The sequence below is a fragment of the Balaenoptera physalus genome (assembly GCF_965194825.1).
Source record: "Balaenoptera physalus genome assembly, chromosome: 1".
Lineage (NCBI taxonomy): Eukaryota > Metazoa > Chordata > Mammalia > Artiodactyla > Balaenopteridae > Balaenoptera > Balaenoptera physalus.
Genome location: NC_138882.1, coordinates 180,362,529 through 180,378,457, shown reverse-complemented (window position 1 = coordinate 180,378,457; position 15,929 = coordinate 180,362,529). Strand labels below are relative to the sequence as shown.

Sequence of the window (15,929 nt, the reverse complement as noted above, 5' to 3'; positions counted from 1 at the left end):
CCCAGGTGGCAGCCGATGGCTACCTAGGCCTCTGGTGACCCCAGCCTAGAAGGAACTCACTTCTCTCGTCCACCTGGCTGCTCTTCTCTCCTGCTCCCTGCCATCTGTAACTCAAAGCTGTATATGTTTCTTTTTTCCTGCTCATCTTTTAACAAGTAAGCTCCTAGTGGTTTAAATATCTGCTAACTGGAAAAAAAAAATTCTGTTAACCACTGCCCATTCATCTATGGTCTGTCCCTCTTGTAACTTGTTGCCAGACATCTTCCTACCTGAGCTCTCAGTGTATAAACCCGCTAAGGAAGGTGGGGCAGCAAGGTGATTGGTCGAGTCTGCCACGCCTTGGTTTACGTCTAACTCCACCACTTACTACATGTTTAATTGGGGGGAAATTAGCAAAATTTGCTTCTGAAAATTGGGGATAATTTCACATACTTTTTAAAAAATAAATTTATTTATCTATTTTTATTTTTGGCTGCATTGGGTCTTCGTGCAGGCTTTCTCTAGTTGCGGCGAGCTGGGGCTACTCTTCGTTGCAGTGAGCGGGCTTCTCATTGCGGTGGCTTCTCTTGTTGTGGAGCACGGGCTCTAGGCGCATGGGCTTCAGTAGTTGTGGCACGCGGGCTCAGGAGTTGTGGCTCGCGGGCTCTAGAGCGCAGTCTCAGTAGTTGTGGTGCATGGGCTTAGCTGCTCCGTGGCATGTGGGATCTTCCCGGACCAGGGCTCGAACCCCGTGTCCCCTGCATTGGCAGGCGGATTCTTAACCTCTGCACCACCAGGGAAGTCCAATATCACATACTTTTGAGAATATATTTGTGACGATTTGAGATAGTGTGATTAAAGTGCCTAACAACAGGAAACTACAATGAATGGTAGTTGAAACAACAAAACCGAATTCTTGTGAAATTGGATGTTCTGTCTCATTTAAAAAGTCTTTCCTAAAATTCTAAAATGCCTTAGTAACCTTAGTGAACATGGTTCAGTCTTTCTTTGATACTTGATCATCTCACATTGCCTTTGGATGGCTATTCTAAAAAAACCCCAAGAACTGTGGATTTGAACCCCTTTATTTTATAGATGAGGAAATCAAGGCACAGGGAGATTGTCTTAGCCAAGGTCACATAGCTGGTAAGTGATACAGCCCACAAAGACCACTGTGCAAGACCATAGCTAAAGATGTTATTAGTATGCTGGGCTGAGTCATATACTCTAACCAGGGGTCAATCCCAATTTGGAATTAGTGAAAATGTCTTATTCTACATACCAGTGAATTTAAGTCACAACGTAAGGATTTAGGTTTGACATGAGAAGAATTTCATCAGAGTAAAAGTTCTTAAACAGTAAAATGGACGAGCAAGGATGTTGTGCAACTCTGGGTTTTAGGAAAAGGAATTATCTGTTGGAATTGGGCAAACAAAGCAGACAAAGAGATGGTAGGAGAGACCGGATGACTAAGGTTTCTTTCAGAATCAAGGGCAAGGATTTCTAATATTCCAGTTCATGATTACTAAGCCGGTATTATTACAAAAAATTCAGTTGTCAGACAATCCCCATTCTGGAATTTCTCTTGGTAGGCCTCATGGAATGCAAGTTTACAGTCTATAAAGGGTAAGAGCACTGCTCACTTAGCAACACAAAAGTTCTGATAGAAGCTGTGACCCCTGGAGGGAAAGTGCTCACAACTATCACATCCTGTGAACTCAAAGAATTTGCCTGGAATAAGTAAATTGTGAGGAAACCAGAAAGTGTCCCATGGCTAGGATGTGAGAGTGATCAAGTGCCTGCATAGTGTCCTAAAAGAAAAACAAACAAAAGACTACCTTAGGGCAGCCTAGCTAACATTTTCCAGTAATCCAAGATCTAATTTTAATAGTTCTTACCAAACTTCTTAAGACAAAAGTCACACTGACTCCTAATTAGCAAATTTAATAATTTAATCTCATTTCCAAATCCTCTGCACTCTTAAATCCTTTCTTTTCCATGAATAGAACATAGCGTCATTGTGCTGTAAGATAAAGGGAGAATTCAGAAGCTTGAAAAATTGTCAAGGGGAGACAATGGAGCAGAGCAGCTAGAGATGGCTCTGCATTCAGAGTGCCTGGGTTTAATTCTGTCTTTGCCACCTACTGTGTCCTGAGGCAAGTTTCTCAGCCTCACTCTGTGCCTGAGTTTTCCCTTCTGTAAAATGGGAATAATAAACAATGACCATTTCATAGTGTTGCTAGGGTTAAACAAGGTTGATATATGTACAGAGCCTGTCACATAAAAAAAATTCATTTAGTGTTAGCTATTATTGTCACTATTATTATTTAAATAATAAGTCAAAATAATAACTACGCTTTGTCAAACATATTCAAGGCCCCCTAGAGAAAGAACTCTCCTCTAATAAAGATTTAAAAGCAAATGGTGTAAATTCTACATTTACATACAATATCAAGAGTATCAAGAGTTGCAGTGTGTGTGTGTGTGTGTGTGTGTGTGTGTTTGTGTGTGTGTGTGTGTGTGTGTGTCTCTCTCTCTCTCTGAGCTGAGGGCATGTGGGATCTTAGTTCCCAGACCAGGGATCAAACCTGCGCCCTTGTAGTGGAAACGCGGAGTCTTAACGACTGGACCGCCAGGGAAGTCCCACGAGTTGCAATTTTTGAGGAAAACAGCTTGGGAAGCTACCTTTAGAAACCTCCTTTGACATACCTGTTGTTGACAAAACAAATTAGAAGCAGTTAAAACTAAGCTAATAGATTTAAATAAAGGTAGAAAATTACTCCAACAGAAAAAAAAAGCCTTCAAAGTTAAGAATCTTGTGGAAATGATAGAAAGAATACAGTAATAAAGATGGTAGAGATTAGTTTCTTAAAAAAGGAAAACTCAGCTGAGGGATGCCGTTTAGCATCTCTCTTGGCTTCCAAGCACGTGTTCATCAAGGAGTTCCTAAGCCAAGAGCTTCAACAGTTCTAGCTCTTCAGCTTCAGCTCTGCAGAACTGAGTGACCATCTGTTCTACCACAAAAATGCAAAAGCAATTCTACACGCTGGAAAGTAATGTTGTCAGAACCTCTGACTGACAGGGGGAAACAGTTTAATAATGGTCTTTATCCAATTAAGAATAGAATTTCTCTTCATGGATAAGATTAGAACTTTTGCTTAACCCAAAGAACTGTGATTTATCAGGTTCCAAAGATGAGAAACTTCAACTATAATCCTAAATTTTTGGATTAAGGTTTCTTTTAGTTGGCTAAGTACAGCAGTTCACGTGTAAGGCCGGCTTAACCTCTTTCTCCTGACAGATCAGGATGGCAAGGGTATCTCGGCCTGAGCAAGAATAACTTCTTAGGTTCTTTAAAGTAGGTATAAGGGGACTTCCCTGGTGGCACAGTGGTTAAGAACCTGCCTGCCAATGCAGGGGACAAGGGTTCGATCCCTGGTCCGGGAAGATCCCACATGCTGCGGAGCAACTAAGCCCGTGCACCACAACTACTGAGCCTGTGCTCTAGAGCCCGTGAGCCACAACTACTGAGCCCACATGCCACAACTACTGAAGCCCGTGCTCCGCAACGAGAAGCCACTGCAGTGAGAAGCCTGCGCAACACAATGAAGAGTAGCCCCTGCTCACCACAACTAGAGAAAGCCCGTGCACAGCAACGAAGACCCAAAGCAGCCAAAAATAAATTAAAAAAAAAAAATTAAAAAATAAATAAAGTAGGTGTAAGGATAGGTTAGCAAGCCTATCCTGGGGCTGACAAAATTTTATAAAAGAGCAACGATGGAAAAAACATCAAAGGTATTGGTATATTACCTAGCTCTTGTTTCCAAGTAATTTTCCTGTTATAGGCAATAGACATGACTGGACCAGGCCTCCTTTAGTTAAATCTGCGTGGATGGTTAGGATAGATTTCTACCTGTGTTGAATGCTTTTGTCACATTACTAAGGAGACTCCACCCTTCCTGCAATGGTATATCATTTGAGCTTTAAGAAGCCAACAATCTCTCTCCCAGCACTTTGTGAGATTCATTTATCAAAGGCAGTTTGTAGGTGGTTTAAGGACATATGAAACACTGTAGCTGAGTTCACTAAAAGCCACTAACAGAGAGTACTGAAGCCACTGATCCACACGAAGAATTGCTGGGTTCTCTCTTGGGTTTGCTGTTTTCCTTTATGTAACATGGAAGTAAAAACTGTGTTCTGCTCCTTGAGAATGGCTGGAAGGGAAAAAACCCAAACAACTTTTTGTCTCAACGTCAGGAAGGTGCATGTCTTTGACAGCTGGGGATTTTCCCTGGAAGAGTGCAATGGCCCTCTTGTCTTTTCCCATGCTGAAAGCAAGGACAGTTCTGTCCTTACCTGAATTCTGTGAATTTAACAGAGTGTCAGGGTAGGAAGGGACCTTAAATGATCTAAGTGTCTCACTCTATGGTAGAGTACCTGATATACAACATAGCCACCAGGTGACTGTTCAGGCCTTCTTTTTAAAATAAAACAGTATCATAAAACACAGAAACCAACCAAAATCCTGCCACTTTTGATTCCATAAGAGTATTCTTAGCACAGGTTCCTAACAACTGTACTATTAAGAATTATTACCTGCTAAATAGCATAACAGAAATTTAGAATTACTTTCTAGAATTAGGTCTCTAGGGTTTATCAATTCTTTTGCAGTGCTGTATTTTTCTAGTCCAAGGACATATGTAGACATTAAACATGAAAAACTGGAATTTATGATCTTGAAAACAAGGACCTTAATACAAAATGATTTTTAAAAATCTCTTATGCATTAAATAATCAGGTTCAATGTAGTTAGAAACATTTACCATCCATATAAAAATTCAAAAAGCAAATAAACTGGAGCTTGTATTTAAACAGAAAATGGATGGTGGCTAGTGCAAGGAGTGGAAAAGACTCAAAATAAGTGTAACACTTATGGCTACTTCAGAGGATATACTGGAAACTTTTAAATGTAAGCTACAGTTCAGCAGCTTTTAAAATTTCATGTTTATTCATATTTTTCAAAATATATGTACATAAAAAAAGGAAGATTTACAACAGGAAAGATTGCCTTACATGCAACACAAATTCCAATAAACTCATGATGGGATCACACGTGATTATGGATCTAATTCAAGCCAATCTTCTCAAGTCCAATTCCCAGCCACACTTTAGGCTGCAGATGGGATCCCAGGAGACAATGCAAATGGAATGAATTAAACAAACATCTTTCGCCTCTGGCAGCACTCAAGGGGCCAGAAGATGTACACCAAAAAGTTTAAGACAATTAAAATGTCAAGTGCCACAGGGAAGATAAATGATAACCAGAAATCAATATTTCTTACAAAGCTAGTGCTATTTAACACAACTTCACAATACTAAAACAAATACAAATAAGAAAGGGTTAGGTAGTCGGGCTTCATTTGTTTTTTCTTTTCTCTTTTTAAATAACTCAAAAAGGAAGCCACTTGCTTGTTATCAAAAGTGCTATGGAAAGAAAGAAGGGGAAAAAACCCACAGTTTATTTTAGCAAATTGTATGTTTTTCCACTTAACATTTCTACATTAGCAATGGTGTAACTCTCCAATAAAAAAGGCAAAGAGGAAGTGTCAACTCATGCTCCAAATATTAAAAAATATATTTAAACATTTGATCAAGAAGATTTTATATGTTTTGATTTTTGGTAACACAGGTGACACCAGAAATCACAAATTCAGTATGTTCCTGTATTTCCCCTTCAGTCAAAAACCAAGTGGTGGAGAGATCTTGTGCTTGCTATTGAGGGAATGCAATGCCCAGGGGCCAATGAAAAATACCTAGAAATTGATCAATGTGAAAAGTGGCCCAAAGGAGTCGTGCATCTTCAGAATTGAATGAGATCATAATTTTTTTGGCCTATTCCCAAAGCTAAGACATCTCTGTGTTTATAGTTGGAGAGAAAGGGCTAGTGGAGTGGTTTTATAAATAAGATTAGTTATTATAGCTATAACTGAAGTCTCCAGGCAGGAGGCTTCATGATTCAGCCAGTGCTATACTGCCTCCTTTTCACTTCCAGCACCTGACTAGCATCCCATTCTTGATGCTTTCTAACAAATATAAAAATCTTCGCAACTGTTTAGATAAAACTGGAAGAAAAAAAAAAAAAAAAAAAAGCCAAAGCTGACCATAAAAAAAGAAAGAGGATTGGGGTAGGGGGAGAAAAAAGGACAAGTATAGATTATACAGTTCAGGGAAGTCCAGAATTATCGCAGAAATTAAAATGACTGGGAGGGAGGGTGCGGGGGGAGGGGCAGGCACCAAGAAGAGCACCTAAAGCTAACAAATGGCTAAACTGGTTTATTTATATTCCCTCCCCATAACGTTCATAGGGGAGGAAAAAAATGTAATTTTAAAAGCATCAAACTAAAACAAATGCACACTGACCTTAGAAAATAAGATTTTGAGTTTCATCATGATACCCTTTTTTCGTATAAAATTTACTTTTTTGCTTTGAAAGATTTCTTCATGGTGGATTTGCCCTTGCCAGGCAATTTCACTTCCTTTCTCACACTGGCTGCAGGCTTCTTTGAAGAGCTACCACTAGGTTTTTTGATGACTGGGGGTGAGGGTCTGGCTTTCTTGGCAGGAGTTTTGGCCTTAGGAGGGGCTTTCTTGGGCAGGGGCCTAGCTTTCCCTCGCTGGGCAGCTGGGACTTTAGGTGCAGGCTTGGACCCTCTCTGCTTCATGGATGCAGCCTTCCCTGGCGACTTGGCTGGGGTTTTCTTCTGCAACCTGTGAGAACCAAAGAGCAAAGGCAATTACTTAGTACTTGAGAGATTCACTTCACCAGGATGACCAGATACTTTGCCAAAAAAGAAACAGCACAGGTAGAAGTCACCTAGGCTAAGAAGAGGAATGTGGGTTGTTACTTTTTACTTAAAGGCTTTACTAAAATTGTATAAAAACTCAACCAATTCCTGAAGTCTACACATAATTCCATGTTTTTCCTAGAAAAACATGGAATCCTTTTTCTTCAAATAACCAAACTATGGATATACATACACACACACACACACACACACACGTTTGACCGAAGAGTAATTACATATTCACAGTGTTTCACAAGTTTAGAGCCTCTAAATGCCCAAGAACAAGACAAATTCAAATGATACACAAAGAATCTGAGAAGGATCCTGAACTGTTCAAACACTTCCCACAGCCTCTCCCCGTGCTGTCGTTTGCAGCTCTGAGGAGCGTTTTCCACACGCCCCACCTTCTCTTAGGTGGTGGCTCTTCATCCTCAGAGTCCTCCTCTGATGACTCATCTTCATCGTCATCCTCATCTTTAGAATCATCTGGCTCTTTCTTTGGAAACAGAACTCCTGGGCTAGTAAGAAAAAAAAAAGGTAAAGAGAAGTCCCATCAGGACAAGGAAAAGAATGTGAACCTAGATATGCTCTTCCCTGGACATGACCCACTTCCTCCCACCCTCCCCAATTATGTCAAGTTAGGTTACAAATATCAGGTACAATTTAACCTATTTTGAACAAACATATGAAGTTATGACAAATCTATAAAAGTCCCAGACCATACCTCATTCCCTTCCTCTCTCCATTTAATAAACTGATACTTCCATCATTTATTTAGTAAACAATTATTTAAGCGCCTGACATGTGTTTGGCACTGTTATCAGCCATTGAATATATAGCAGTGAATGGTCTATACAGCGGTGAACAGCGTACACAGCGGTATATATTTTTTGCCTTTATGATACTGGCAAAAGACCTCAAAAGTGTCATAAAGCCTGAATCTCTTCAAAGTTTTTGAGAAATTCAGCAAGGATATTCTAAATTTTCTTTGTCCTTAATGGTAGAAAACTTGATCCCACTGATTAATAAGTCCTTAAATAATAACACTGTACGTGTATGATTTTAAGAATATTCAAACATTTGAAAAACTCAAATAATATACATTCAATCAAGTAACACTTATGTTTATGCACAAAGAACCATATAAGAAAGCTACACTATACTGCTGAAATAGGTTTTAGTGGTACATGTCATGGCACTTTATTAGAAACGAAAGTGTAAGAAGGCGAAAGCACGGGTACACAGAAAAATGCTTGGTCCATAGGAGGTGCTCAATACATTTTTTTGGTTAAATGAATAAATAAGATATGTATAAGAGACAAGTTTTCAAATAAATAGCCTTGTCTCTATAGTATGAAGAGGCAGACTAGGATTCTTAGAAGTAGCCAATGCTCTCCCTACTTGGTGCTGGACCATTAAAACATATATAATCCTCTAATAATCTTCCTGTCATTACCATGTACTTTATTCTTTATTAGAAGGAATGAACATCTAAATGACTGGCCAAGGATCTCAAAGAATTCAACGCTTGATTTCAGGAACATGTGCCTAACAATAAGTTCCAGCAGGATAGCCCCAATCCCCCTGTTCTTATATGAAAACCTTCAGCTCTAAAACAATACCGCCTTAAGTAGTCTTTATTTTCAAGTATATTCAGTTCAGTATAACAATAATAAGGGCAAAATAAGTTAAGCCAAACCTTTAATCTGGAGTCAGATTTTAAATTTGCAATGACCACTACTTCACATTATGGGCTAGGTGCTTACCTGGGGTAATAGGGAAAACAGAGCTGGAAGGTGCCACTGAATCCTTTACCAGAGATCTGTTCCATCCACCCATTCTTTTCGCATCTCTGTAGGGTTTTCTTCAGCAAATGCACTGAACAATAAATTCAAAAATGAAGAAAGTACTTATTTATTCAGATTTGATAATTCCCTCAACCACAATCAGTTATACCTCAATTTATTGTCCTGACATGTGCTAAGTGAATCCCTTGTGGTCATAGGGATTTTTAACTAATTCACTAAATTATTATTAAGTGTCCATAAATTTGGAAAGAGTTAATTGTAATGGGAAGAGACTTTACAGACCACTGTGTCAAATTCCTCATTGCACAAAAGTGGAATAGTAGCCAAGGGTGGGTAATGACTTACCCTACAGTCGCACATAAATGGTTAATAGCCAACTTAAAACTCAATCTCTCATTTCTATTCATTCGAACATCTATTGAGTGCCTATAAGTACTGATAAGCATTTAGAAGGATATCTATAAAGAGAAAACCAATTTCTCAAGAATCAGCAAATAGTAAAAAAACAGTATCATGGCTCCTAAAGGCCTCACCAGTTCTCATCTTTCATATAAAAACACATAAAAATACATTTTATAGTGATTCAGTGTCCAAATAAATAGCTGCCACAATTATTAGTGACACTGAAAAGGTTAATAACCAAATTCATCTTCTCTTATAAAAACCACAGAATAATCTACAGGGTCAATATGCACAATTAAACACAGTACATATCTAAAGTAAGGAAAGAGAAAAAACAGCCATACAGGGGCTTCCCTGGTGGCGCAGTGGTTAAGAATCTACCTGCCAACGCAGGGGACACAGGTTTGAGTCCTGGTCCGGGAAGATCCCACATGCTGTGGAGCAGCTAAGCCCGTGCACCACAACTACTGAGCCTGCGCTCTAGAGTCCGCGAGCCACAACTACTGAGCGTGTACGCCACAACTACTGAAGCCCGCGTGCTTAAGAGCCCGTGCTCCGCAACGAGAGAAGCCACCGCAATGAGAAGCCCACGCACCGCAATCATGAGTAGCCCCTGTTCGCTGCAACTAGAGAAAGCCTGCGTGCAGCAACGAAGACCCAATGCAGCCAAAAATAAATAAATAAATAAATAAATAAATTTATTTTAAAAAAAAGACTTCAAAATTAGCTTCTCATTTAAAACAATATATTCTAGTATGCATTTTCTGTTACTTAATTTTCATATTCCTCACCCTACACCATTGTGCCCACTCTCATAGTTCACTGAGAAAATATACACTCTCACTAATCTATATGTGATAATGCTGCTAAGGCAAGGTTTCTAATCTCAAATCACCACCTGAAAGGGTAAATATACTTTACTGAAAAAAAGTATTTTCTGTTTAAGGCTTAAGTCAATAAGAAATAACCTAAGTGGTAAGTATTTTAAAACAATGGCTTGGTTTCAGGGTGATATTAGATGTTCTGGTAAACATTCAGAAGTCGGTGAAAAGATACTATACTTGAGAGGTGTTTCGAACCTAGAAATTTGTCTCTATTATAATAAAAATAAATATCAGAAAAATCTTTATAGCAAAGTAAAATCAAATTCTGATCCTCAGCAGACACTGTAAATCAAGGATAAGTCTTGATTATTTTTTTGTAAATAATAAATAAGTTTGTAAAGTTGTTCCCTCTTGGTTTTCAGTCAGTAGTTAGTGCTTTATCATTAACAGCATGATCTCTAGGGATCCTTTCACAAGACAATCCCCTGGATCCCCGTTAAATGTGCTCAACTCTGAGTCTTACTTTGATAGTTAGAATTGGTCCCTGGGTGGTTCTCCAGGACATACTTCTTCAGAGCAGTGGTGGAGCAGGTCTTCGGCTCATTCATGGCAGCAATCGCAGACAAGATTGCATATTCCATCAGGCTTCCACCAAGCAGGGGTTTCTCCCCTGATTTCTTCAGCTGTTTTCCAAGGAGGAAGAGAAAAGCATCAAGACAACACTCTCCCAAAGCAGGTCAAGACAAGACTCCTCTGCACCAGGTGGGTCGGAGTTCCTGCATTAGCACAGATATGTTTTACAATAAATTGTCAGGTTAGGGACTTTCTCTTCCCACTCTTCAGGTATTCAACCTAACTGAGGAGTCCCAACCCTCCTAGGGATATTTCCTCCTTCTATCCACCCCTCCATCCAACTGAAGATAGCAAAAGCCAACCTAACCCAAAGAGAGTGACAGCTCTACTCCAATAAGAAGGTTAACTTGTTATGACCACAATAAATTAACACTTTTGAGAATACTTCCTTTTTTCTGAATCTGAAAAATGGAGTATTTATAAAAATAATAAATAGCCTTTTTAATCCTGTAAGGAAAACAGCAAAGGAAAAGTTTGATAAATATGTAGGGTATCATACAAAAGAAAATTATATAGCATACTTCAAGGACAAAAGGCTGGGGAACAAAGGTTAGCACCAATAAGCCAAAAGGTTAAAGGACAAACTGAGGTATGGTCTACAATACTGACTCTCAAAAGAAAGGTCCACAAACCCCCTGGGGTTCCTGAGATCCCTTCAGAGGATCTGCAAGGTTAAAACTATTTTCATAATACTAAGATGTGATTTGCTTTTTTCACTGTGATGACATTTGCACTAATGGTGGAAAAACAATGATGGGTAAAAAAACCGCTGCTACCTTACTACAAATCAAGGTGGAGGCACAGAAATGTACCACCAGTAGTTACTGCATTCTTTACTGCTATACGCTTATGGTTAAAAGAAAAAAAAAACAAAAAAAACCCAGTTTCACTTAGGAATGTCCTTGATATAAAAATGATTTTATTAAATCTCAACTCCAATGCATGTCTTTTTGATACTTTGATGGGGCAAAGTGGGAAGAATTTATAAAGCATGTCAGCTGCATCTGGAGGGATGGTGGTAGTCTCAAGGAAAAGCACCTAGTGATTGAGTTGTGAGCTGAATTAGCTGCATTTTTCATGGAATATCCTTTTTATTTGAAGGAACAATTAACAGATAAACTATGGTTAATCAGACTTGGGTATCTGGTAGACATTTTCTTGAAAATGAATTAAGTGAGCCCGTCATATCAAGGAAAACAACTAAGAGTATTTGTTGCCAATGATAAGTTCAACTTTTCAAGAGAAAATTTAAATTGTGGAAAACTTGTATCTACCATCATGAGCACAATAATTTCCCAATACTTAAACTGCATAATTCAATGAACTACTATTCTTCAAATGACCAAGTGATAAAATTATGGTTAAAAGATACACTCAAAGTTCAAGACAGAGCAAAGGATTTTAAGGTAAGAGTACAAGGAGTTCACTGATACGGTTTCAGGTTCCACATGGCACCTTTAACGTATTTTAATACCACAAAATCAATTAATGTAATATCATATTAACAGAATAAAGGACAAAAGCCATATGATCATCTCAAGAGTTTTAGAAAAAGCATTTGACAAATCCAACGGCCATTCGTAATAAACTTCCAACAAACTAGTAACAGAAGAGAACTTTCTCAATCTGGTAATAGGCATCTATGAAAAACCCACAGCTTTAATGGTGAAAGAATGAATGTTTTCCCTTTAAGATGGGTAAAAAGACAAAGACATCTACTCTCATCACTGTACTGGAGGTTCTATCCAGTGCAATCAGGCATGGAGGAAAAAAAAAAAAAAAAAGACATCCAGACTGGAAAGGAAGAAGTAAAATGGTCTATTTGCAGATGACATTATCCTGTATGTAGAAAATCCTAGGGAATCCACCCCAAAATCCCAAGGAACCCACAAAAAAACTCTAGAACTGGGCTTCCTTGGTGGCACAGTGGTTAAGAATCTGCCTGCTAATGCAGGGGACATGGGTTCGAGCCCTGGTCCAGGAGGATCCCACATGCCGCGAAGCAACTAAGCCCATGCACCACAACTACTGAAGCCCGTGTGCCTAGAGCCCGTGCTCCACAACGAGAGAAGCCACCCCAGTGAGAAGCCCGTGCACCACAATGAGGAGTAGCCCCCGCTCACCATAACTAGAGAAAGCCCGCATGCAACGAAGACCCAAAGCAGTCAAAAATAAAATAAAAGTTAAAAAAAAAATTTATAGAAAAAAACACTCTAGAGCTAGTAAATGAGTTCAGCAAGTTGCAGGATACAAGATCAAAAGACAAACCAACTGTATTTCTATAGGCTAGCAATGAGCAATCTGAAAATGAAAATAAGAAAATTCCATTCACAATAGCATGGAAAAAGAGTAAAATATTTAGGAATAAATTTAACAAAAGAAATGTAAGACCTGTACACTGAAAACTACAAAACACTGCTGAGAGAAGTTAAAGATCTAAATAAATGAAGAGACAGTGAATGTCCATGGATTGGAAAACTCAACATTGTAAAGACAGTGATTCTTCCCAAATTGATCTATAGGTTCAATGCAATCTCTACCAAAATCCTAGCTGGATTTTTTGTGAAAATTGACAAGTGAATCCTAAAATTCATATGGAAATGCACAAGATCCAGAATAGTCAAAATAATTTTGAAAAAGAAAAAGTTGAGGACTTATATTTCCCAACTTCAAAACTTACTACAAAGCTACAGTCATCAAGACAGCATGATCGTGGCATGAGGATTCACATACAGATCAATGGAACAGAACTGAATCCAGAAATAAACCCTTACACTCATGGTCAATTAAGTTTTGATAAAGGTACCAAGGCAATTCAGTGAGGAAGGGACAGTCTTTTCAATAAATGGTTTTGGGACAATTGGATGTCCACATGCAAAAACACGAATTTATAACCCCTACCTCACACCATAAACAAAACTTAACTCAAAATGGATCACAGACCTAAACGTAAGAGCTAAAGCCATAAAACTCTTAAAAGAAAAATAGGAGTAAATCTTCCTGATCTTAAGCTAGACGATAATTTATTAGATATGTCACCAATAATACAAGCAATTAAAAAAAAATGATAAACTGGACTTCATCAAAATTAAACACTTGTGCTTCAAAAGGCACCATTAAGAAAGTGAAAGCATGGGTTTAGGAGAAAATATTTGCAAATTGTGTATCTGATGAGGAACTTGTATCTAGTTATATAACTCATAACTCAATAATAAGACAAATAGCTCAATTTTAAAAATAGACCAAGGATTTGAATAGACATTTACCAAAGAAGATAAATAAATGTCCATTAAGCATATGAAAAAATGGTCAACATCAGTAGTCTTAGGGGAATGCCAACCAAAACCATGAGACACCACTTTGTATTCACTAGTATGGCTATAATTTAAAAAAGACAATACATGTGTTGGCAAAGATAAGGAGAAACTGGAACCCTTATACATACATTGCTGGTGGGAATGCAAAATGATGCAGCCACTTTGGCAGTTTCTTAAAACAAATTTACCATATAGTCCAGGCAGTCCACACTCCTACTTATATACCCGAGGGAAATAAAAATGTCTATCCACACAAAGGTTTGGACATAAATGTTCATAGGCAACATTAACCATAATAGCTAAAAAGTGGAAATAACTCAACTTGTGAATGGATAAACAAAGTGTGTCAGATCCATACAGTGGAATACTATTTGGCAATAAAAGGAATGAAAGTACTGATTCATGCTGCAACATGGATAAACCTAAAAAAATATTATGCTAAGTGAAGGACGTCAGACACAAAAGACCACATAATGTATGATTTTACCTACATGAAATATGTAAAAAGGCAAATCTATACAGAGAAAAAAATAGATCAACAGGTTGGATGGGGATGGGAACAGGGAGTGATGCAAACAGGCCCAAGAGATCTTTTTTGGGTGATGGAAATGCTCTAAAATTGGACGGTGGTGATGGTTATATGACACTGTAAATTTACTAAAAATCACTGAATTATACATTGTAACATAAAATGATTGTATCTTATGGTGTATAAATCATACTTCAATAAAGCTATTACAAAAAACTATCATTTGTTGAGTTTTGGTATACTATCAAAGAACAGTATCAACCTCTATCTGAAAATTATCTTAAAATACTCCACATTTATCTAACTGTACTCCTGTGTGAGCTGGATTTTCTTCATAGATGTAACCCAAAATATATTAAAACAGATACCAGCTGTCTTCTATTAAGCTAGACAGTAAAGCTTTTGTAAAAATGTGATAGATAGTAATCCTCTTCTCATTAAAATTTTTTTTATTTTGGGAAATACAGGGTTTTTTTTGGTCGTGCCACGTGGCATATGCAGAATCTTAGTTCCCTGACCAGGGATCAAACCCGTATCCCCTGCATTGGAAGCAGAGAGCCTTAACCACTGGACCTCCAGGGAAGTCCTATGGGAAATATAATTTTCATAAAAAGTGTTATTTATGTTAAATGCAATGGGTTTATTATTTTTTAAATGAATTAATATTTAAAATTTTCCTCAGTTGTAATTTCAAATATGGTAAATATTGATATGCATAACCCACATAAACAAAAGCTCTTGGGGCCCTCAATACATTTTTGGAGTATAAGGAGGTCCTGAAACCACAACTTTTGAGAACTACTTCTCTACAACCAAGCCTTTTTAGCCTCTAACCTGGAATGTCCCAGAAGCACCTTTGCCAGTTATTTGTTCTAACTGGCCTCTCTCTACTGCTCTCTGCAGAGCATTCTTCAACAGCTGAGGCCTGCAGAGAAAACATAAAATAACAATAAATATATTAATGAAGGTAAGATTTGAAAAAGACAGAACCAGGGTTATTCTAAAGAACTGAAGTTCTGATTCCTATTAGATGTGTAGTACTTTGTTAAAACAGTAAAGTAATAAATTGTTGGCACCCTTAATAAGTGGTATTTCTTTTTTCTTCAAGCAAAGAAGCTAAGTCATTACCTGTACATACAGAACCATGAACCATACAGAACCAATTTCCAACTTGCCAGGGCACTCCAAAAGCCTCTTTTTTACCATCAGACTATAATAGCAACCAAACTTTGTAATCAAGCAAAGAATGGATATCTTTAAAGTCCCATCTAATTCTGATATTCTCTGCAGCAAAATTCCTGATTTTTAAAAAAAATTATTTATCTATTTTTGGCTGTGTTGGGTCTTTGTTTCTGTGCGAGGGCTTTCTCTAGTTGCGGTGAGCGGGGGCCACTCTTCATCGCGGTGCGCAGGCCTCTCACTATCGCAGCCTCTCTTGTTGCGGAGCACAGGCTCCAGACGCGCAGGCTCAGTAGTTGTGGCTCACGGGCCTAGTTGCTCCGCGGCACGTGGGATCTTCCCAGACCAGGGCTTGAACCCGTGTCCCCTGCAGTAGCAGGCAGATTCTCAACCACTGTGCCACCAGGGAAGCC

General features: G+C 38.4%; 1 protein-coding gene across 11 annotated transcripts in view; it reads right to left on the bottom strand.

Annotated features, from left to right (window-relative positions):
* Window positions 1-431: 431 nt before the first annotated feature.
* Window positions 432-15,929, bottom strand: part of HP1BP3 (heterochromatin protein 1 binding protein 3) — a 39,870-nt gene continuing 24,372 nt past the window's right edge. For 8 of the 11 annotated variants that reach the window (XM_082449013.1, XM_082449014.1, XM_082449018.1 and 5 more), the window contains 5 exons: window positions 15,172-15,262; window positions 10,382-10,541; window positions 8,591-8,702; window positions 7,229-7,342; window positions 4,966-6,747 (listed from right to left, as the gene is read on the bottom strand). In XM_082449013.1, coding sequence (XP_082305139.1) covers window positions 6,453-6,747; window positions 7,229-7,342; window positions 8,591-8,702; window positions 10,382-10,541; window positions 15,172-15,262 — 772 coding nt within the window. In that variant the 3' untranslated portion in view covers window positions 4,966-6,452. Of the gene's footprint in view, window positions 2,689-4,965; window positions 6,748-7,228; window positions 7,343-8,590; window positions 8,703-10,381; window positions 10,635-15,171; window positions 15,263-15,929 lie in introns of those variants that run through there. The other 3 variants (XR_014260378.1, XR_014260379.1, XM_082449015.1) reach the window with 3 other exon arrangements.